The sequence below is a fragment of the Bufo bufo genome, chromosome 6 (genome assembly GCF_905171765.1).
Source record: "Bufo bufo chromosome 6, aBufBuf1.1, whole genome shotgun sequence".
Taxonomy (NCBI): domain Eukaryota; kingdom Metazoa; phylum Chordata; class Amphibia; order Anura; family Bufonidae; genus Bufo; species Bufo bufo.
The window spans coordinates 78,946,091-78,970,207 of NC_053394.1; the positions used below are offsets into that span (position 1 = coordinate 78,946,091).

Consider the following 24,117-nt stretch of genomic DNA (forward strand, 5'->3'; position numbering starts at 1 on the left):
TATGGTTCCAGGAATGAACAGCTCTCGACACCACGATTGGTAGGGATCACGCCATAGTCACTCTGAGGATGTAAAGGTGTTCATGAGTCAAGTTACTCACTTGGACTTGGCAAGAACTTGAAGTCTTTCTGCTAAGTCAAGTTGTTGGGAATCGGCTAAGAAGCCCGCCGTCACTGTTCAGACTGACCACAACTGTGACTGGAGCTAATGGTACTAGGTCTGCAACAGTTGGAGGCTACTGATAACCGAGAAGTTGCCTGGTGGCCAGCATCCTTGCAGGCCAAAAGGAGCATCTTTCGGAATCTCTTCAGCAGGGAAGCCAAGAGACTGCCATACCACATGGGGAACCACTGATACCACTGCTGTCATTGTTGAGAAGTTACTGCAGAGTTTTACAAGATGGCCCCTCTTTCCCCAAGAGAAGAGTTGTATTTCTTGTACATTACTTCCTGATTAGGCGATCTGTGAATCTGCCAGTTCTCCTAACTTTGCCGCCTGTTGCATGAAAGTCATGCCTGTGCCATCACTTCATCTATGACATACCTGTGCCATGCTCACACATGGGAAAACTACCTAACCTTCAACCCAAGACACTACAGCGTCACAAGTGTATTTCTTGTAAAATACAGTGGTTTTTTAAAATTAATATATCATATTGCTATCCATCAGGAACAGACTGGCCATAGACCCTACAGGGAAACTTCCCAGTTGGCCAATGTCCAGGGGCCACCTGAGTCTTCCTCACAGATGCCAGCTAAGTAAGTAATGAGCTGACGCACCCAGAGTTATTTAATGCTGGGAGCGTCAACTACTTAAGTAACTGGCTGGCAGCCGCAGGAGCCCTTCTGACTCCTGAATTTACTGTAACCCGAGTAGGTGTAGGAGGACAGAATGTGGTAGTGGCACTGGCCACCACAGATTGGGAGCTTCTGGGGAGCTATTTTGTGCTGCTGGGACATCAAATTTGTGCTGCACTGTGGTATTTGGTTCTGCAGGGGCTGCACTAGGGTCTTGCTTGCCCCGCCTACTTGAGTTGCCCCATGTCCTTGTGTTGGTCCTGCCTTCTGTCAAATTGGACCAGCCTACAACACAGGGCCACTTTTAGCTTTTTTCCAGTCCACCTTAAATTCCCAGTCTGCCCCTGCTATCTATACATGAAAGTGACAATGCAAATGATTCCAATATAATCTGTTGAGAGGTGAATTATTATGAGCAAGTACAGATAAAAGCCCAAAACATCAACGGGTTCTTTTTCTTTATAATAAGATCAATTGGTTTTAAAACAACAGAGACCAGACCATGGGAAATAAACCTCATGTTAATGAGAAATCAACATTTATCTTTCCCATCTTCCAGTTCAATGGGGGGAGGGGGGACAGTTTGGACATTTTTTCCTCTCCTTCAAGCCTATATTTTACACGGATTGTTACTATGAAACACTGTCTGATTCTTTCATTTGGGGCGTTGAAGACACCGGCCATAAGGTCAGTAACTTCATGGTTTGCTACATGCTCTTTGGATCAGAAGAGGATTACAGCGTGCCTCTGTATTCATAAGCAGACCCGTTAATGAGGAGTGGCATCATCAAAAAAGAAAAGAAAAACAACAATACTATATTTATTATCATCCTGCTTCCAAAAACATGGCAAGGAAGGAAGCTTAAATTTATTTTTCTTTCTTTTCCAGTCACCCTTAGTAAACTATAGTCTGCAAACTGCAGGGTGCCACCAAGTGACTAGCCATTTGCTCAATAAATTCACGACCCATAGCATTGATAAGGCTGAAGGAAGCCAAGTGTCTTTCAGCTTTGCGTCAAACATTGACTTCTAGGTGGCATCAGAGGCAGAGCTTGTTAAGAGATCATTTGCATCCCTTTCTTTCCAGAATTCTAGAGGAGCATGTATGGCCTATAAGTCTTCTCACGCTGATTAAGGCACTCTGTTCCCAAGGAGAGATAGTACCCCCAAATCTTGACTTAGGCCTCTCACCCTGTTAAGCCAGTACTTTATGCTCTGCACTGATGAGGGGCAATCACTCCGAAACAACTGTCTGCAGATGAGGTGCTGGCTTATTTAATATCCAAGTCATGTCTCAAGGTCTATTTAAAGGTGTTATCCGACTAACAAATGCTCCCCCATGTGCCGAGCCCCTCACACTGATTCTACTTACCCGGCACTCCGCGTCGCTTCTGGTCCCCGCATCGCCGCTGCTGCTTCTCTTGTGCGCGGATGAAAACATCTGGTGTTGGGGGGGAAGCAGTCAATGGTAGGAGAGGACGGGGACGAGCCTTCCTAGTATTGCAGGTGACACTAGGGAGGCTCGTCCCCATCACCGCCTGCCATTGGCTCACCCCCCCACCTGATGTTTTCATCCGCGCATGGGGAGAAGCAGCAGCGGCGGTGCGGGGACCAGGAGTGTCGTGGCGAGCCAGGAAAGTAGAATCAGTGTGAGGGGCCCAGAATATGGGGGAGCATTTGTTACGGTCAGATAACCCTTTTAAAAGGGTCAAACACTAACTTATAGGATAGCTGCCTTACATCTGGTGGCATCAGGGGCAGAGCTTGTTAGAAGCTCACTTGCATCCCTTTCTTTTCAGCTTTGTTGCATAGTAATAATAAAGAGTAAAATATTCATGGCATGAACACATCGTTCAATTCTTCAAATGCTTAAATAATTGAAGGACGAATTCAATTTTTGCAGCTCTAGAAAAAAAAAAAAAAAAAAAAAAAAAAAAAACGATAAAACAACCTACAGGTGAAACTCGAAAAATTAGAATATCGTGCAAAAGTCCATTTATTTCAGTAATGCAACTTAAAAGGAATTGCATTAATGCAGCTTAAAATTAGAATTTTGTGTAAAAGGTTCAATATTCTAGGCTCAACGTGTCACACTCTAGTCAGCTAATTAACTAATTAATCCATACCCCCTGAGCAAAGGGTACCTAAAAAATGGTGACTTTGGGGTTTCATAAGCTATAAGCCATAATCATCCAAATTATAATAAAGGCTTGAAATATCTCGCTTTGCATGTAATGAGTCTCTCTCATATGTTAGTTTCACCTTTTAAGTTGCTTTACTGAAATAAATGAACTTTGCACGATATTCTAATTTTTCGAGTTTCACCTGTACATCCTTGTTGATGTCAACCATAACGTAGCTATTCTTCTGCTCCATCTCAGTCTGTTCCGGTGTGTCAGCCGTTAACTGAAGAAATTACCAGCATTCGGCAACAGATGTCATTCCAGAGTAAGCAATGACGAAAGAACAGTCCAGGGATATTCTTAGCAGGTCATTCAAACTGATGAAGTGGGAGCGATTCAATGCTACAGAAATATGAAAGCACAAAACAGAAGAATCTCAGACGTATAGATATTGGTTTCATTGAAAGAAAAAAAAAAAAAATAATTGTCAATGTTTTTTACTTCTCCCGTTCCAGCTGGTCTGCTGATCCTGGTTACAAGCTTTCGTCTGTCACTGCCACAACTTGACGAAACTGGTCCTTACACACTATCTGAATGGTAATTCGGTCCATCCTGCGGATTGAGGAGCACCCCTGTTGAGATCCTATTTCTGTTTTTTATTTCACTCGGACTCTTGACCTGGTCTTCGATCCTGGTTTTTATTTCTGTCTCGCCCCTTGAATTTGCCACCTGTTATCCGTTTTCCTACTCCTGGTTCTTTCCTTAGTTTCGTGCTCTGACAACATCTCATCCTGCAGCTTGTCACATCCTGACCATTTTACAGGCGACAACCCTCGGCTATGAAGTTACATAGAGAAAATAACTGGCACCCTTAAGATGAGTAAAGGCAAAAGGGGTGCTCGTCCCCATACAGACTCATTGTTTAGGTGACCGCACCAATGATCCTATCGGCCACACCTCTACACCGTTAGGTTATCGCTAACGAGCATTTGTATGAATGCTCGTTAATTGTCATCTGCCCAAACATCGGCCAGTCTATAAGGGCCTTAAGAAACATCCAAAGAGACCAAGAACAAAGCAACATATAGAACTAACAATGTGAACACCCACATTTCTGGAAACATTGCCAATTATCTTTGGTACTGTAGCACATCAACAATCATAAAAAAATAAAAAATGGTACTGGAGACTACGAGAAATATGTATTTAATGTAACTTTGCAGCAGCACTGACCCATAAACAGGTCAAACCGTACTCTACAAATCATGGAGGGGACTTGCCCACTGGTACATACCTCTTTAAAAATAAAATTTAAATGCCATGGTAGGCCAACCCTTGGCTACGATCCTGACTAAAATTCAGTGTCATCAGGGCATCTGCCACCAATCAGTGACTAATATGGGGACAGCCTACTCCATACTTCTTTGTGGGGGGGTCAAATGGGGATGTCCAATTGAAACATTATGCCAACCCGTTGTGGGGCCAATAAGATAATGTAGAAAATTTACCTTACCTGCACCAGCCCTTCCGATCCAGCACCGCAGCTCCTTCCTCTCCTCTGGGCTGCAGCAGTGACGTCTCAGTGAGGATTACTGCTACAGCCAATAACTGCCCTTAGCGGTGTACAATAAGAGACCACTGAGGCCAGAGATTGGCTGAAACAGTATACAGGATGTCATTGGCTGCAGTCTGAATGAGAGGAAGAATGGCAGATTGGAGGGGCTGATGAAGGTGAGGTAAGTTACCTTTATTATTTTACGAACCCCACAACAACATTTGCAACAGAGTCTAGCCCGAGACAGACCCCCTTGAGGAAGGGCTATAGTAAATTTTTGCATCTGAAGAATTCCCTAGCCTTCTCTGAAATGAACATGCTAAAATATATGAAATTTAAATCTGAGCTGCAAACTTCATGGTGGTCTGGAGTCTCTGGACTGACAATAATGGTACCATAAACCCCACCATCCACAGCTTCTTCGAACGTTATTAGCTGCTGTCAATTTCAGCAGTCAGGCCCCGGGGATGACTTCTGGGGTGGACTGATGAACAAGTCTTTTTACATAATTAATAGTCGTGTTAATAACACATATACAGAAAATGTAAAACTTTTTTTTTGTATAAATCTGTAAGAAAAAGTAGAACTTTTATACAATAATCACAGAGTTCCTCTCTGACCCTCCAAAAACTTGGAAGGCAACTCCACACTGAGATCCTCAGGAGGCGAGTCGTTCTTTCAGTGAAGGCACAATATGAAATACATTTCTATTCTATTCAGTTTAGTCATTATTTTAGTTGACAGCCAAGAAATGGGTTTGCTCTTTTTATGAATAGTTATACTGTCTTTAATGGATATTTAGACTTTTCTGAACAGATGGGCCATGTCTCAGTGTCCTAGTAAGAGTCAAAAATGAAGTAAAAGTACATTAATCGCATTAAAAACTGACACCTGTTGAGAGAAATCAATATATTCTTGAATGCTGCGGCTTCCAGCACGTGTTAACAACAATGACGGAGCGGGCCTTTTATTTGCCAGGGTTTCTCGAGCTCTGTGGCATATTGTGGTGAAGATCGTGCGCTCCACTGCCTGCGGCGTAGTGAAGAACACCGGAGGTAACAAAAGCTCCTGGTTGCACATGTTTCAGAGGAAGAAAACTAAACGCGTGGGAATTAAAGGAACACGTCTTCCTTTCAGAACACGTTAAACAGGAGGCTATGAAATCCATACTGAGAAAACCTTACGTGACTAGAAGGTTCCAGTTGTGAAGCATGAATACATGGAATCACACTGGTTTTCGCGGTGCTTATAGAATGCCAGAGCCCCCTTGTAATTCCGAGAATACTCAATAGACAATGACAAAGGACATCTTTTGCTTAAAGACAACCAGTGAACTTTTCAGCTCCACATGGTTTTTTTCATGGTTTTCTACCTAAAATCAACTTCTGCAAATCCCAGGAAGGGCATATGGCTCATCTAGGTACATTCTCACACACACAAGAATGCGGGCAACACCCCAGATGTTCACATATTACACAGCTTGTGTTCTTGTAGCTGCTATACTTTGTTATTTTTTATATTTATATATATATATATATATATATATATATATACACACTCCTACAAAACCACCCAGGGAGAACTTATATCCTGCAAATATAATCCTTTGAATGAAGTCATGTACCACACAAAGGGTCGTACCCTACTAATGACACCTTTTTCGGCATCTTAGGTGACATCCAGGGTAACTCATAGGGGCAGATTTATATGAAAATCACATTCTTAGTGTCTGACAAATTTACTATTCTGGCCATGGACCTCTGTAAATTTGGAGTATCATAAATCCTGCACCAGATTTACGCTAGAATTCTGTTCATGTGCAAAAAAAAAATAATTATATAATATATATATATATATTATACACTCCAAGTTTACACTATCTATAAGTTGGTTTATTTTTACTCCAAAATTGCGCCAACATTTTGGAGAATTTTTGGCGCATGGAGCCCCATTTAGGCCATGCCTCTTTCCAGCGAATCCATCCCCTTTCCCATGAAGCCACGTACCCATGCTGGACGAGGCGTAAACAGCTTTGAAAAGTGTGTCAAACAGTTACTAAATGTGATGCAAAGCACGCAGACCAGTCTTTTTTGGTGCAGATTGCGCAAAAAAACTGGTGCTTATGGTAAATCAGCCCCATTGTCTCTACAAATTATTGGTATTAAACCAACCACTTCCCCATCAATCAGCAAGCTACAGACTCTCCGCCATTTAATCTGATCCCTAGTAGGTAGGTGGATGGTAGCCCCGAGTATCTATCCAGGGGCCCCAGACCTGTCCAAGCTTTCTGACAATGTTTCGCTTACAATGGCTGGATGCAATGTTTGGCTATTAATTTCGTAGATTGATAGAGAATTCATTGTATCCCAATCATGAGCACACAAGTGGCAACCCCACCACCCAAAAGGCCAAGTATACATTGTCTGGGTGCAGCAGAAACTTGAAGACTAGTGTCGAGTGAACTTGCGATTTGCAGGTTCGGCATTCGGCTTATCTAAGAATTCCGTAATGGATTCCGTTACCATGGACCATAACGGAATTGTATAATGGCATGCACCATGGAAGACTAGAAGTGGCATTCCGTATTGCATTCCGTCATAATAGAAGTTTAAGGTCCAGCATATCCAGAGGATAGGTCATCAGTATAAAACTCCCAGAAAACTCTAGGCCTAAAAGCTCTCATCTCTGCTAACAAGACATCCTAGGACCTAGGATGAAAGAAACTGGAGCCAAAAGGTGCCAAACATTTCTACTGTCCCTCACCCCTTGTCCAAGTTCTAGTGTGAGCAATATAGGAGAATGGTCTGATATGCTACACGGCAGATACTCAATATATTGTACAATGGGAAGGACTTGATTACCCACTGCCAGATCAATCCAAGACAGAGGCCATAAGAACTTGAGTAACAAGAGTACTGCCGCAATTCCGGATACCGCAATCTCCAAAGATCAACCTCTATATCTTTCCCTGGGGAGGCTCCTAGAGGGCCATAGAAAGTAGAGGAATGTTGGTGCAATGAGAGCAACAATGACACCCTCGGTGCACCAAAACACCTAATTTACATATTTGGAAAAAGTATCTTTAACTTGGGAACGGAGCCACTGATCAACATAAGTAAAACAACGCTTAAGGCCTCATGCACAAGACAGTGTTCATATTTCAGTCCGCAAACCATGGATCCGAGTGCATTCCACATTTTTCTCACTTCCATCAACAGAAAGGACTATTCCTGCGATATAGACCAGAACAGGATATGTTCTACGATTGGGGATCTGTGTGGCTGATGTGTGAATGGCAATAGCAATGAGTGGGTCAGTGTGCTATCCGCATGGATGGAAACTACGCTGGTGTGCATGAGGCCATAATCAGGTGAACTACAGCTATGTGTCATTTGGATAGCGTGGTCCCTGGTGAAATACCTCCAAACCTTCCCACCAGATACATAACTCCTTTCCTATTTCAAAGCCAGAGCTAAACTCACAATCCCTGTCCATCTGTAGATGCTTAAAGTGGTTTGAATTCCACACCAAATACCTAATATACTGACGAGAAGTTAGGGCGTCACCTCTCACACTATCATAGCTACCGCATTTCTTTACTACCAAAACCACCGATCCCAATTCACTAATTTCCCACCTAGAAGTCCCTGGCTCCCAATTTCAACAAAGCCCAAGAAATCCTGCCATTGTCACAGTCCTCAGGACTGCTTCTTCAAATGACTTCTGGCTTTTGCTAGTCCCTATTTCAATAGAGAAACGCTCTGAACTCATGGAATGAGATACAAGAGAGGATTACTTCCGATAGCAGTAATGTTGTCTGCAAGTGTGGCCTCCAGTACATGGGCTGTAAATTAAAGCCCATCTGTCAGCAGTTTTGTACCTATGACACTGACCTGTTACATGGGCACTTGGCAGCTGAAGACATCTGTGTTGGTCCCATGTTCATATGTGCCCGCATTGCTGAGAAATATTAAGTTTTAATATATGCAAATGAGCCTCTAGGAGCAACGGGGGCGTTGTCATTACACCTAGAGGCTCTGCTCTCTCTGCAACTTGTGCGCCCTCTGCACTTTGACAGATCCAGGCAGTGAAAAAGTCATCACACCTGGCCCTATCAAAGTGCAGAGGGCGCACAAGTTGCAGACAGAGCTGAGCCTCTAGGTGTAATGACAACGCCCCCGTTGCTCCTAGAGGCTCATTTGCATATATTAAAACTTCATCTTTCTCAGCAATGCGGGCACATATGAACATGGGACCAACACTGATGTCTTCAGCTGCCAAGTGCCCATGTAACAGGTCAGCCAGTGTCATAGGTACAAATCTGCCAACAGATGCCCATTAAGCATTCATCACTCTTGGCACAGCATTCATACGTACAAGCACATCAGAGCTTCAAATAACCTCCATTTACTGAGCCATAATATGGCACCCAAAGACTTCTATGGGACCCTACTATTCGTCCTTATTCCCCCTGGTGTCAAATATTTCATATGAATCCGACAGAAGACTATATTGTGTCCTGCTCCACTGGATACTGTATTACAGAGCTATTCTAACAGTGCCAGAGCCCCACATGGCAGTACATGGGGCATCTCATGCACACGACCGTATGCCCTCCGGTCCGTGAGCGGGCCATATGTCCCGGAGCGGCATACATCGTGCGCACGGAAGCGCACAGCATCATAGGTTACATATATGATATTATGAGCGCGGGACAATAGCCCCGCGGGCAGCCTGATGCGCACAGCGTCATACTAACCTATGATGCTGCGCGCTCCCATGCGCACAATGTATCCCGCTCCGGGACATATGGCCCGCATGTCTCGGAGGGCATACAGTCGTGTGCATGAGCCAAATTTGTAGGCCCATATAACAATACAAAAAGCTTAAATAAATACATAAACAACAACATATGACATTACTCTAGTATAGTTGCTGGAGGAATGAAGAGAAGTTAGGCTACACGCACACGACAGTGAAAAAAAACGTCCTTTAAAAACGGACGTTTATTTCACTGATGCCTTTCTGAGAGACGGATGTTAAAAATGTACCCATTCAATTGTATGGGGGCAGGCTGTCCGTGAAAAACAGAACATTTTTGACGTCCGTTTTTTTACAGACAGTCAAAAAAACTGCCGTGTGAATAACCCCATAGACTAACATTAGTCTTAAAACAGAGGTGTGATGGCTGTTAAAAAAAAATGTACATCACATGTCCGTTTTTCACTGTCGTGTGCATGTAGCCTTAGTTTTCTTGGGTAGTGCGTCTGCTAAGAACACTTTCTGCGGATAGTTTGCTTTCCAGCATCGCAGTCTTACATTTTGATGCTCGGGTGATGAGCTAACACCATGAATCACGGCCTGACGGCAGAAGAATTCCATCCCTGCTTCTCGTAGCAACCCACCAGGACCTCCCTACTACACATGGCACGCAGAAGGAAAACAAGGGGGACATTATAACTCCAGCTTACGTCTGTCAGCCATTGAGAAGGACAGGAGAAAGCCGGGACCTGCAGAAGAGGAAAATGCGGGATGCACGCGCCCGGGAACCGTGTTTTATGGACCACAAGACGGATATGGTCGTGTGCATCCCACATTTACCTCTTCCGCAGGACCCGCACTATGTTACAAAATGCCTAGGACAAGGATAGGAACTGCGGGGCCGCAGAACGGACATACAGACGCAGACAGCGCGGAAATACGGTCGTGTGCATGTCAATTCACATAAAGGGTTTCTATTTACATTACATGTGATGTTATATCTACACAAAGACGAAATACAACGAAAGGGCTCATTTACTTCAATGGGGCCACAAAACATGCGGACAGCACCCTGGGTACTGTTTGCATCCGTATTGCCCGTTGTGCGGCACTTACAAAATAGCAGGGACTCGGCAGTGTAGTGATGAGCCCGTGGAGATGAATGGGATCACAGCACGAGCCACGTGTGTGCCACGACTGCGAACCCTGAATCACAAAAAAAATCCAACTCTCCTGGAATTTTTGCGATTCAGGGGTCGAGGCACAGGTGAGACTCTTGCTGCGACCCCAGTCATTTCTATGGGATGACCGCTACCATAAACTAAAGGAGATTATATAACTGTAGAATAATACAAATTCCTGTTGCAGTGACTTTCAAGAGGCCTAACTGTTTTGTTGCAGGAAATCTGGTCAGATAAATCTGAAATAAAAAAGGCCTTAGTCACATTTCCGTGTCCACTTGATATCTGTGAGAAAAAAATTAATAAATAAATCAGTCGCTGAAGATGTCCATGTGTCAGTTTTTTGCCCTCCTTGTGTCATCTGTAATTCACGGACACTGCCCATCTGACAGTTAATTTCCAGAACATCTCCTATCAGTGGTCAGTTTTTTCACGGAACCTTAGACTATAATGGGCGTGTGTGTTCCACCTCGCGGACCAAAGCAGTGCATGTCTCCGTGATTTTTACACTGACCAACAGTCAAAAAAATACCGGACACGTGGACACATTAAAATCAGTGAGTAAGGGTGCATTCACACGTCAGTATTTTTACCTTTCCAGATAAACGTTCCTGTTTTTTGCGGATCCGAAAATCTGGATGACATGAGGATGCTTTTAGCAAAAATAGTAGGACAGGGTATATTTTTTTTCCAGGATCCGAATAACAGAACCCACGGAACGGAACAGAATCACGGAATCGGAGAGCACCATGAGTGCTCTCCGATTATTTGCGGATTCCATTGAAAATGAATAGATCCGCATAACGTTCCGTTTTTAATCGGAACGGATGTGGAACACCAAAACGAACGTGTGAATGGACCCTAAGTGTGCTGTCTGTGGAAAATGCAATAAGAAAAGGTCCGTGAAAAACGGAAATGTGAACGAGGCCTTATGCCGCACATTGAACGCTGCTTAAACTGAACCCAAAAATCATTGTCACAGTTGTGTTTTCTTTTCCATTCCGTCCCAATACTTGACATGGTACAGTAAATCGTGCACCTCAGCTCGCAAAAAAACAGGGCGCCACCACACATGGCAGATTTTGTCGCAGTAATGTCTGCTACTGAAAATCAGCTCCATTCATTCGAGTGTGGTTGTTTCGGCGAGCCTCATTCATCTAGCTTGCTCTGCTACTCTGTCTGCGTAGCTTCTATTTATTGCAATGAGAATTAAGAAAACCGCGGACCGCCAGCCCCCTCGGCTGTCTCCGTAAGCCCAGCCAGAGCTCAGTGCCCCCTCACCGACAAAGGAATGCGAAATCCCCTTTAACACTGGAGCCCCACTGATACCATCTTCTGACATCTCTACACATCAGTAAAGCGCTCGCTTAGTCTCCGTCGGCTGCTATCTGGCGACTTACAGTATGACAATATGCCAAGTCTCCGCATGTGTTCTGAATAACTAGATGGCAGCGTCATATCCGAGAAGGGGAATGAAGGGCTGGCATTGGCACAGGGATGCCCGCAGTCTTCATCTCTGGGCTAGGAGCTTGCCATGAAGTCTTATTGTTAGTCCTCGGATGCGACACGTCAAAGAATGTTCTCCAAAGACTTCTCCAGTCTTATGTAACTTAAAGGGGTCTTCCAGGTATTTTAAGGTATCCCCTATTCACAGGCTAGGGCTTAACTATTAGATTAGTGGGGGTCCTAGCGCTGGGCCCCCCACCTGTCACTAGAACGAGAGCTTCACATCTCGTGGAGCCCCCCTGAAATAGACAAGACAGCTGGTCGGAAAAACGCAACGCAGCTCCATTCATTTCTATGGGGGCGCCGGAAATAGCATAGCGCTGTACTCCACTATCTCCGGCACTTCCACAGAAATGGATTGGGGGCGGTGGCGTGATTTTTTTTCCCGAACAGCCGCTCCATCCATTTCGAAGTATGGAGCCCCTGTTCTCGTGATTGGTGGGGGTCCCAGGGGTATAACCGGAATACCCCTTTAAGCTTACACAAGGTACTTTATTTATAGAATATACTTTGTGTTTCAATTTATCATCTTTTCAAAATATCTTCTGTAATTGTAAAAAGTGTTAATGTTTCCATTCAAGTGACTGTATAGACTGATACACTGAAACAAACATTGAAGTGAATGGGGCTGAGCTGCAATACCAAGCTCAGCCATTATACAATGCATGGCGCTGTGCTTGACGAGCAGGGAGAAGACCGCGGGGCTACCGCGAGCACCAATGCCTTCTCAAGGTGTCGGACCCCCACCGATCAGATACTGATGACTTATCCAGAGTATAGGTCGACAGTTAAAAAAATAAAATCTCAGAAAACCACTTTAGGGCTTAATTACAAGTCAATAAATCATGTGCTGCTTGTGTTCTCCACGGACACCCCACAGATCCCTTGAATTCTAGACAGCACTGTGCAAATGCTGTAGGCAGGTGTGGGGGAAAAAGCTAGTAAGGCTACATGCACATGACCGTATGTGTTTTGCGGTCCGCAAATTGCGAATCCGCAAAAAAAAAAAAAAAAAAAAAAACAGATGACATCCGTTTGCCATCCATTTTTTTTTTTTGTGGAACCATTGTAACAATGCCTAAAACGGACAAGAATAGGACATGTTCTATTTGTTTTTGCGGGGCCACGGAACGGACATACGGATGCGGATAGCACACGGTGTGCTGTCCACATTTTTTGCAGACCCATTGAAATGAATGGGTCCGCATCCTATCCGCAAAAAAAAAAGACAAAAAAACACGGAACGGACACGGAAACAAACAACGTTCATGTACATGTAGCCTAAGAAGAAGTTTTTTTTAAAAATAGAAGGGTTAATAGATTATTTTTACCAATTAACAAAATGCAGAGTGAATGAATCAAAGAGAAATCTGAATCAGGTCTATATTTGCTGGGACCCCAGCATCAGTTCTTCTGGGGACTCTTGCAGACAGCTTGTCAAGGAACTCGGCAACAACTATCTTCAGTATAAGGGCTCATTCAGACGGCCGTATGCTGTCCACAAATAAATGCAGATCCGTTTTTTTTGCGGATTAGATGCTGTCCTATTCACTTCTATGGGACCCTTTACTTCCATTGCACGGCTCAGCAAAAAATAAAAAATAAATGAAACATGTCCTATACTTGTCAGTGAAAAATATGGCCCTATTGAAGTCTGTGGATCAGCAAAAAAAAAAAAAAAAAAAAAACAGAATGCAATCCTTTTTTTTGCGGACATGCTGAACTGTCCGCAAAAAAAAAAAAAAAAAAAAAAGTCCGCATTTTTGCGGACGGCATACGGACGTCTGAATGAGCCCTAAAGAAGAACAAAGAGTCCTGGAAGCGATGATATGGCCACCACAGAGCCATGAGCTCAACATCATCCAGTCTGTCTGGGATTACATGAAGAGACAGAAGGATTTGAGTAAGGGCTCTTTCACACCTGCGTTATTGTCTTCCGGCATAGAGTTCCGTCGTCGGGGCTCTATGCCGGAAGAATCCTGATCAGGATTATCCTAATGCATTCTGAATGGAGAGTAATCCGTTCAGGATGCATCAGGATGTCTTCAGTTCCGGTACGGAACGTTTGTTGGCCGGAGAAAATACCGCAGCATGCTGCGCTTTTTGCTCCGGCCAAAAATCCGGAACACTTGCCGCAAGGCCGGATCCGGAATTAATGCCCATTGGAAGGCATTGATCCGGATCCGGCCTTAAGCTAAACGTCGTTTCGGCGCATTGCCGCATCCGACATTTAGCTTTTTCAGAGTGGTTACCATGGCTGCCGGGACGCTAAAGTCCTGGCAGCCATGGTAAGTGTAGTGGGGAGCGGGGGAGCAGTATACTTACCGTCCGTGCGGCTCCCCGGGCGCTCCAGAGTGACGTCAGGGCGCCCCAAGCGCATGGATCACGTGATCCATGTGATCACGTCATCCATGCGCATGGGGCGCTCTGACGTCATTCTGGAGCGCCCCGGGAGCCGCACGGACTGTAAGTATACCGCTCCCCCGCTCCCCGCTCCTACTATGGCAACCAGGACTTTAATAGCGTCCTGGCTGCCATAGTAACACTGAAAGCATTTGGAAGACGGTTCCGTCTTCAAATGCTTTCAGTACACTTGCGTTTTTCCGGATCCGGCAGGCACCTCCGGCAACGGAAGTGCATGCCGGATCCCAACAACGCAAGTGTGAAAGAGGCCTAAGCCTATATCCAGAGGGGATCTGTGGTTAGATCTCTTTTTCAAGGCGAAAGGAGGTCGCAGCAAATATTGATTGGATTTATATTTCATTCACTTTGCCTTTTGTTAATTGATAAAAATAAAACACTATTAAGGCTTCTACGTTTGGAAGCGTTCTTCTTAGGCTACTTTCACACTCGCGTTTTGGGCGGATCCGTCCGTTTGTATTATCTGTAACATAGCCAAGACGGATCCGTCATGAACTCCATTGAAAGTCAATGGAGGACGGATCCGTTTTCTATTGTGCCAGATTGTGTCAGAGAAAACGGATCCGTCCCCATTGACTTACATTGTGTGCCAGGACGGATCCGTTTGGCTCAGTTTCGTCAAGCGGACAGCAAAACGTGTCGCCTCCAGAGCGGAATGGAGATGGATCGGAGGCAAACTGATGCTTTCTGAGCGGATCCTTTTCCATTCAGGATGCATTAGAGCAAAACTGATCCGTTTTGGACCGCGTGTGGGAGCCCTGAACGGATCTCAGAAACGGAAACCAAAACGCCAGTGTGAAAGTAGCCTTACTTTGCAGCATTTTCCACTTACCTGCCTAAAACTTTTGCACAGTACTGAATGTGTATTCAGACATCAGTGTTTGGCCTCATGCAGACAACCGTTGTGCGTTTTGTGGTCCGCAAATCAAGATCCGCAAGACACAGATGGCGTCCGTGTGCGTTACGCAATTTGCGGAACGGCACGGACAGCCTTTAACATAACTGCCTATTTTTGTCCGCAAAACGGACAAGAATAGGACAGGTTATATTTTTTGGCGGACCACGGAACAAAGCAATGGATGCGGACAGCACACGGAGCACAACGGACGTGTGCATGGGGCCTTCTTCTGTAGACTGTCGGACATGTGAATGAGCCCACAGGGCACGGCCTAATACACTGCCCCCAGTTTACCACTAGAAGCATAACAATAATATTATGTAAGCAACCAAACGATCACACGTCAAAGCCCTCTTGCAGGAATTGTTAAAAATAAAAATGGGGGAAAAAAAGAAAACACATAATTGGTATCAAAACAGAGCAATGATCTGAAATCAAATTAAAAAAATAAAATTAAAATAAAAAAAGTCTGCGTTTTTTTTTTTTGTTTATCCACCACTCAAAAAAAAAAAAAATAGCATAAAAAGAAATCAAAAAGTCTTGTGTGCCCAAAAAAAAAAAAAGTGCCCCCTGGCCATCAAATGGTTATAACCATAAATTCAAGCTTATATTCACCTTGCAGATCCCCCTCCGAGGCGTTCCACTTCCTGATGACATCCCCTGGGAACGCCCTCAGCCACTGATTGACAGGGGGCAACATTGCCACCCACTTGCATTTTTTTTAGCCATTTGATGGCCATAGGATTTTTTTTTTGGGGGGGTACCCCTTTAACGCCCCTCCCCCTCCATTTTTCTCACCACTTATGAAAAATGGTGAGAGGGGGGGAAAAAAAGTCAATATGGCACGCATCAAAATTTGCAATGTTTCTTAAGGCAGTAAATTGGCGCCTAATCTTTAAATAAATCCGTACGAAATATGGAAATCAGCTCTGCTACATCTTCAACACCACATCAGAAGATCTGTCCGGGATCATCATCATGAGGGGACACTGGTGAGCGGACCCCGCAGGGGACCCCTCGAGTCCAGCCTCTCCTCAGGAGCCCACTGCGTGCCATCCACCACTATCCCTTCAGCCCTTACTACCACATAAAGGGGCGCTGCACCTAAACTGCACGTTATTCATACACTGGGGGTCATCATCTATAATAATCACATTTGTCGCAAGTGTCGTTTTGCAGCTTTTTAAGCTGTTTCCGACACCATTGCCACTTTTCCCAAAAAACAATAAGCGGGCAGGAACGAGGCGACATAAAACTGGCACACATCACCCCGTCTCCTGGCGGCAGTAGATTTCGGCTCTGGAGCACGGACAGCTCAGTAAATGACCCCCAGTGTGGAGATAACAGGGAGCAGTAGCACAGACCTTCCTCTCCTGACAACTTGGTTGCTAAAACTTCTGCACAGCTGCCCTGAGGGTTGTCACCCAGCTTTCCCAGGAAGGCTGAGTGACAGCCCCTATGACAGGCACCATGTTGTCGGTCACTCAGCTTTCCCAGGAACAGATGAAGAGTCAGGCTGATTACCCCGCAGGAGGCTGCGCTGGCTGCACACAGGATGGGGGGCAGCTTGTCCCTCTGCTTCTCCTCCAGCTGCTCCTCTTCCATCTGGCTTTCGGCGGATCCCGCAGACAGAGACATCCTCACCACAGGAGCTGACAGTCCAGGAGCAGAGCGGAGGACCTCTCGCCTCCCTCCGGCATGTCACAGGCAAAGGCGGCCAGCAGCGTCCCCATGGGGCTCGTCCAGCGCTCGCTGCCTGCTGCTGTCGCGCCGCCGAGAGTTGCCCATGAAAGGAACTCTTCTCTCACGAAACGCTTCACACGCCAGCTAAAGGACCCCCGGTGACGTCATGGTCACTGGAGCAGTCACGTGGTGCCGTGGGCGGGGCCAGGCTGGGCTGCCGCTGCTGTTGTAGTTACGAGTGTTTATGCGAAGTGTTCCCACAGCTGTGAGAGGACTGCAACGCCCAGCATGCCCCCCCCCCTTCCCGTCACTGCCAGAGCATGATGAGAGTTATGGTCCCACGACAGGGGCATGCAGCGCAGGGTGCTAAGGCTATCAGAACTTGTTGAGAGTTGTAGTTCCACAGCAGCTGCCAAGCATTTAGCCTTTGAGGTTACTGTAGTCAGCGCCTTCTGGGGGTAGTAGTTTCACAGCGTTCTGGAGAGCGACAGCATGCAGATTAGGAGACTGTGCGAACATGCTGGGAGTTGTAGTTTCACAACCGCTGCAGATTTTCAGGTTGCAGACTACAGTCGTTGGGAGTTATAGTCTCAGTTCGGGTTCAGACTACAGTATTAAGCCTATGGCTGACAGAGCATGATGGGAGTTATAGTTTTAGTATGGGTTTAGACTGCACGACATAAGGCACAACTACACTGCTACATGTGTCGCGCGACATTGATGTGGCGCAACTATTTTTATAACGATAGTCTATGGTGTCGCACTGCGACATGTGACGTGCTGCGACTGCGACGCGATAGTCACAGACAAAGCCATCTTGTCACAGCATGTCACATGTCGCAGTGCGACACCATAGACTATCTTTATAAAAAGTGTCGCGCGACAAATGTCGTGTAGCCCTAGTCTTAGCCCTTCATTGACAGAGCATGCTGGGAGTTATAATCTTAGTTTGGGTTCAGGCTACAGTATTAAACCTTCCCTGGCTGACAGAGCATGATGGGAGTTCTGCAACTTCTTAAAAACCTCCAGTCCACTTTGTTGATGCTTACCAGGACATGCTGGGAGTTGTAGTTTTCACATAGGCTGTTTTAGAAGAAACCTTGATGCTGCCTTTAGGACAGGGTTGGCAACCAGATATTTTTTTTTAATTTTTTTTTTTCAGGACAACTTATTCTAAAATCACAGACAGCCAACAGTTTTCCGGACAAATTGTAAAACCATAATAACTGATAACGATTATTATAAGTCATACATGTCTATGGCTCAGTGTACTGAGGAGAACTTATTACCAGCAGTTACTGGGAGCTGTGAAATGATGATAATCTAGTACCACCAGCCACCAGAGTGGAGTGTGTGCCGTGTGCATGTGTACGGGCGCCTTCCCAGAGAGCACTGATCTTCACTGCACAAGCCCTATCCTGCTGGGACTAGTAGTTCTCTTCAAATTGATCACATATTTTCCCATATAAACTCTCAGTATCAGGCTTCATGCACACGACCGCTTCGTGTTTTGCAATCCGCAAATTGCAGAATCCGCAAAACACAGATGCCGCCCGGCCTATAGTCTGCAAAATGGACTAGAATAGGACATGTTCTAATTTTTTTGTGGGGCTACGGAACGGAGCAACAGATGCGGACAGCACACAGAGTGCAGCAAACAACGGCTGTGTGCATGAGGCCTTACTACACCCTTGACAGACAGTTCATGGACTTAGGCTGCATGCAGACGACAGCCTATAAAAATGGATACACTGTCAGTTTTTCATGGCCATTTTGCATCCATTTTCTAACTATCTGTCCATTTTTAAGGGATGTTTTCTATCCAATTTGCATCATTTTTTCAAGGCTGTTAAAAACAGACATACTGTCAGTTGTCATGGCCATTTTGAATCCTTGTGTGCATCCATTAAAAACAGATGTAGTTCACTTTAAAAAAAAAAAAAAACACCTGCAGTTCCCTCAGTATTCATAATGCTCCCCATAGTGCCCCTGGACATCCAATGGTCCCCACATAGTTCCCCACTATATATAATGGCCCCCACATAGTTCCCCACTATATATAATGGCCCCCACATAGTTCCCCAGTATATATACACTCACCTAAAGAATTATTAGGAACACCATACTAATACGGTGTTGGACCCCCTTTTGCCTTCAGAACTGCCTTAATTCTACGTGGCATTGATTCCACAAGGTGCTGATAGCATTCTTTAGAAATGTTGGCCCATATTGATAGGATAGCATCTTGCAGTTGATGGAGATTTGAGGGATGCACATCCAGGGCACGAAGCTCCCGTTCCACCACATCCCAAAGATGCTCTATTGGGTTGACATCTGGTGACTGTGGGGGCCATTTTAGTACAGTGAACTCATTGTCATGTTCAAGAAACCAATTTGAAATGATTCGAGCTTTGTGACATGGTGCATTATCCTGCTGGAAGTAGCCATCAGAGGATGGATACATGTTCTCATTCTGTTTACGCCAAATTCGGACTCTACCATTTGAATGTCTCAACAGAAATCGAGACTCATCAGACCAGGCAACATTTTTCCAGTCTTCAACAGTCCAATTTTGGTGAGCTCGTGCAAATTGTAGCCTCTTTTTCCTATTTGTAGTGGAGATGAGTAGTACTCGGTGGGGTCTTCTGCTGTTGTAGCCCATCCGTCTCAAGGTTGTGTGTGTTGTGGCTTCACAAATGCTTTGCTGCATACCTTGGTTGTAACGAGTGGTTATTTCAGTCAACGTTGCTCTTCTATCAGCTTGAATCAGTCGGCCCATTCTCCTCTGACCTCTAGCATCCACAAGGCATTTTTGCCCACAGGACTGCCGCATACTGGATGTTTTTCCCTTTTCACACCATTCTTTGTAAACCCTAGAAATGGTTGTGCGTGAAAATCCCAGTAACTGAGCAGATTGTGAAATACTCAGACCGGCCCGTCTGGCACCAACAACCATGCCACGCTCAAAATTGCTTAAATCACCTTTCTTTCCCATTCTGACATTCAGTCTGGAGTTCAGGAGATTGTCTTGACCAGGACCACCCCCCTAAATGCATTGAAGCAACTGCCATGTGATTGGTTGACTAGATAATTGCATTAATGAGAAATAGAACAGGTGTTCCTAATAATTCTTTAGGTGAGTGTATATATAGTGAGGATTTGCTCTGGTAGGCAGGGTAAGCGGACGCAGTACAGAGGCAAAACAAGTTCATAAATCAAAATGTCAGTGTTTATTCACACAAAAGGCAAAAGAAAAATGACTTATTACAGTCTTGTTGTTAATTCACACATTGAAAAGTCCATAGAACAGACACGTCACCTTTCTAGCCCTTTTATCCCCGGCAGTTCACAGCAGGCTTTAGGGGGCCTGTTTCCCAGCGTGCAGCCCTCATGCGGCTCTCAGCCTTCCAGCACAGCACCATGCTTCAGATCCTGAAACAGAGACTCCGATTCTGAGCCCAGCTGCCTTTTTAAAGGACAGCCAGGTGCTGCCAAAACACGTACCGGCACTTAAATTCTGGTCCGGTATTTAATCTTACCTGGCTGGAAATCAGCCCAGCTGCCCATGTTGGGAGGGAAATACCTGCCTTCCCAAACAAATCCCCTTGCTATGTCACATACCCCCCACCCATTTGTTCAACCCTGAGGGGGTGAACACACGCCAGACAGTGTACTCGGGACAGGGCATCCGCGTTTCCCTGTAACCGGCCTGCCCTGTGTTTTACTGTAAACTTAAAGTTTTGCAAGGACAAGAACCATCTGGTGACCCGAGCATTCCTCTCTTTGGCTTGGCTCATCCACTTGAGAGGGGAGTGGTCGGTCACCAGACGGAACTTTCTCCCCAACAGATAATAGCAGAGAGACTCGAGTGCCCACTTGATGTCCAGGTACTCTCTCTCCACTATACTGTACCGGGTCTCGGCTAGGGTGAGCTTACGGCTGAGGAAGACAACGGGATTCTCCTCCCTGTTGACTTACTGAGACAGTACAGCACCGAGGCCTACTTCGGAGGCATCTGTGTGTACTATAAACTCCCTTTTGAAGTCGGGCGTCACCAAAACCGGGGACCCACTCTGGGCCGACTTCAAAGCAGAGAAAGCCTCTTCCGTCTGGTCATTCCAGCGGACCATCACGGACTTCCGTCCCTTCAAGAGCCCTGTCAATGGAGCTGCTAAAGTGGCAAAATGGGGAACGAACCTCATATAATCGCTCACCATTCCCAAGAACGACTTTACTTGCCTAGAGGTGACAGGTCGGGGCCAATTCCTTATCGTCTCTATTTAGTTTACTTGGGGTTTGATGACTCCGCGCCCAATGACATACCCCAGGTATTTGGTCTCCTCTAACCCTATCGCACATTTTTTGGGTTAGCTGTTAGACCAGTCTTCCTAAGGGAGTCCACTACGGCCTGTACTTTGGGCAGGTGACTTTCCCAGTCGATACTGTGAATGACAATATCATCCAGGTAAGCCGAGGCGTATAGCCGATGTGGACGAAGCACAATTTCCATTAGAGGTTAAAAAGTGTCAGGGCGCCATGCAGACCGAAGGGTAACACCTTATATTGGTACAGCCCCTCTGGTGTAATGAAGGCAGTTTTCTCTTTGGTACCTGCCAGTACTCTTTGGTAAGGTCCAAAACAGAAAAATACCGAGCCTGGCGTAACCTTTCAATAAGCTCATCCACCCGAGGCATGGGATATGCATCGAATTTAGATATTTCGTTCAGCTTACGAAAATCGTTACAAAACCGTAACTTCCTGTCCGGCTTGGGTATTAAGACTATAGGACTGCCCACTCATTTTTAGACTCCTCGATGACGCCTAGCCGCAGCATGAGCTGCACTTCCTCCGAGATGGCTTGTCGCCGAGCCTCGGGTACCCGGTATGGCTTTAACCTGACTTTTGCCTGAGGCTCAGTGACGGAAGTGCGTGCAGGGAGATCCGAGAACACATCCGTGTTCCGACTAACAAACTCCCTGGTCTCCTGAGCCTGTTTAAAGGAGAGGCTGTCAGCAATTTTTACTGTGGCAACCGCTTCCCTTGCATCAGACATAGAAGCCGGAATCTCTTCCCCTAGAAAACCCGTCCGCAGGCTATCTTCAGTACAGGTCTCCCTATCTTTCCAAGGTTTAGGTAAATTAACATGGTAAACCTACTCCGGCTTACGCCGCCCTGGCTGGTGTACCTTGTAATTTACCTCTCCAACTTTCTCGAGTACCTCGTATGGCTCCTGTCATCTAGCCAGGAACTTACTGTCCACGGTCGGTACCAGAACCAAAACCCGATCACCCGGGTTAAAGATCCGGACCCGAGCCTGCCGATTATAGATCCGACTCTGGGCTCGCTGAGCAGCCTCATTATGCTCCCTGACAAGAGGCAAAACGGTCTCTATCCACTGTTGTATCTTGATAACATACTCCAGGACACTTTTATGCGGAGTGGGTTGCTGTTCCCACGCCTCTTTGGCTACGTCCAACAGACCACGAGGATGTCTACCATAAAGCAATTTGAAGGGCGAGTACCCAGTAGAAGCCTGGGGCACCTCTCGCACAGCGAACATGAGATAGGGCAGAAGAAGGTCCCAATCCTTCCCATCTTTAGATACCACCCTTTTTAACATAGTTTTTAGAGTTTTGTTAAACTTTTCTACCAGACCGTCCGTTTGCGGATGGTACACGGACGTTCGTAACTGTCTGATATGCAGCAACTTACAGAGTTCCCTCATGACCTAGGACATAAAAGGATTCCCATGGTCAGTCAGAACCTCTTTAGGTAGCCCCACTCGGGAGAACATCTCCATTAGCTCCTTAGCTATAATTTTCGCCGATGTATGTCGCAGTGGCACCACCTCCGGGTACCGAGTGGAGTAGTCCAGGACGACCAAGATGTGTTGGTGTCCTCTAGGAGACTTCGGTACTGGGTCTACGAGGTCCATAGCAATTCGCTCAAACGGCACCTCGATGATCGGAAGAGGTACCAAGGGACTGCGAAAAAAGTGCTGGGGGCTAGTTGCCTGGCAGGTCGGGCAAGACTTACAGAATTCTTCCACCTCCCTAAACACACTGGGCCAGTAAAACCGTTGTAGTATCCGGTCCTGTGTCTTCTGCATTCCCAGATGACCCCCGAGAACATGTTGGTGGGCTAACTCTAACACGAGTTTGCGATAAGCCTGGGGCACCACCTACTGTTCAATGGATTCACCTCGCAGCTGGTTTACCAGGTACAACATCTCCTGATGAACCACAAAACAGGGGAACACCGACTCTGCCCCTGGTTGTTGTGGTTCACCATCTACTCTTAATACATTTTCCCAGGCTCGGGATAGGGTTGGGTCCCAGTGTTGGGCGGTACCAAAATTATCCGCGGAGACATTGAGGTCTGCCAGCTCAGGACCCGGCGGCAAGTCCTCCATGTCTCCCACCATCACACTTAGAGGGGTTGTCTCCCCCTCTTCCACCGAAGTGGCGGTCACCCCTACCGCTGGCCCTTCGGACTCAGTTTCCCAGGGTTCTGGTCTCCCCCCTGAACCGGGCCACTCTGCTAGGGTTACCCCTGTCTCATGGGTATCAGTCACTCTCGTAGCAGGCCACAGTGCCGGGAAGCCCGGGAAGACTCTCCTTATTATAAGTTCGTAGTGTAGATTGGTGGCGACAGCCACCTCGTGGGTCCACCTGCCGGCAACCGTGGATAGAGACACCATAGCAGTGGGGTAGTCTTTTAAGTCTCCATGAATACACATGACCCCGACTTTCCGGCCAGTATACTCAGTGGACCGTACCAGGGGAGCCCTTACCAGGGTCACCAGACTCCATGAGTCCAACAGAGCCTCCGCTGGAGTGTCTCCCACCTCCACCTGGCACAGGTGATTCAGAGTCTCCGGGGCACCCGCTGCACACAGCTTTCATCTGCACACGGTGTCATCCGGCAAAACGGATCCGGCATTTATTTTTTTCACCTTTTTTTCAGTCTGCGCAAGCGCAGACCGAAAGGACGGATTCGGCATTCCGGTATTCTGAATGCCGGATCCGGCACTAATATATCCCTATGGGAAAAAATGCCGGATCCGGCATTCAGGCAAGTCTTCAGTTTTTTTCGCCTGAGATAAAACCGTAGCATGCTGCGGTTTTCTCTTTTGCCTGATCAGTCAAAACGACTGAACTGAAGACATTCTGATGCATCCTGAACGGATTAC

The 24,117-nt window shown here is 46.1% G+C and overlaps 1 protein-coding gene across 1 annotated transcript in view; it reads right to left on the reverse strand.

The window, feature by feature from the left end:
* HECTD2 (HECT domain E3 ubiquitin protein ligase 2) overlaps nt 1–16,905 on the reverse strand; it is a 115,883-nt gene extending 98,978 nt beyond the window's left edge. Inside the window, exon 1 of the mRNA XM_040439066.1 lies at nt 16,767–16,905. Within this exon, the coding sequence (XP_040295000.1) occupies nt 16,767–16,880 (114 nt within the window). The 5' untranslated portion in view covers nt 16,881–16,905. The remainder of the gene's footprint in view (nt 1–16,766) is intronic.
* Between the last annotated feature and the right edge of the window lie 7,212 nt (nt 16,906–24,117).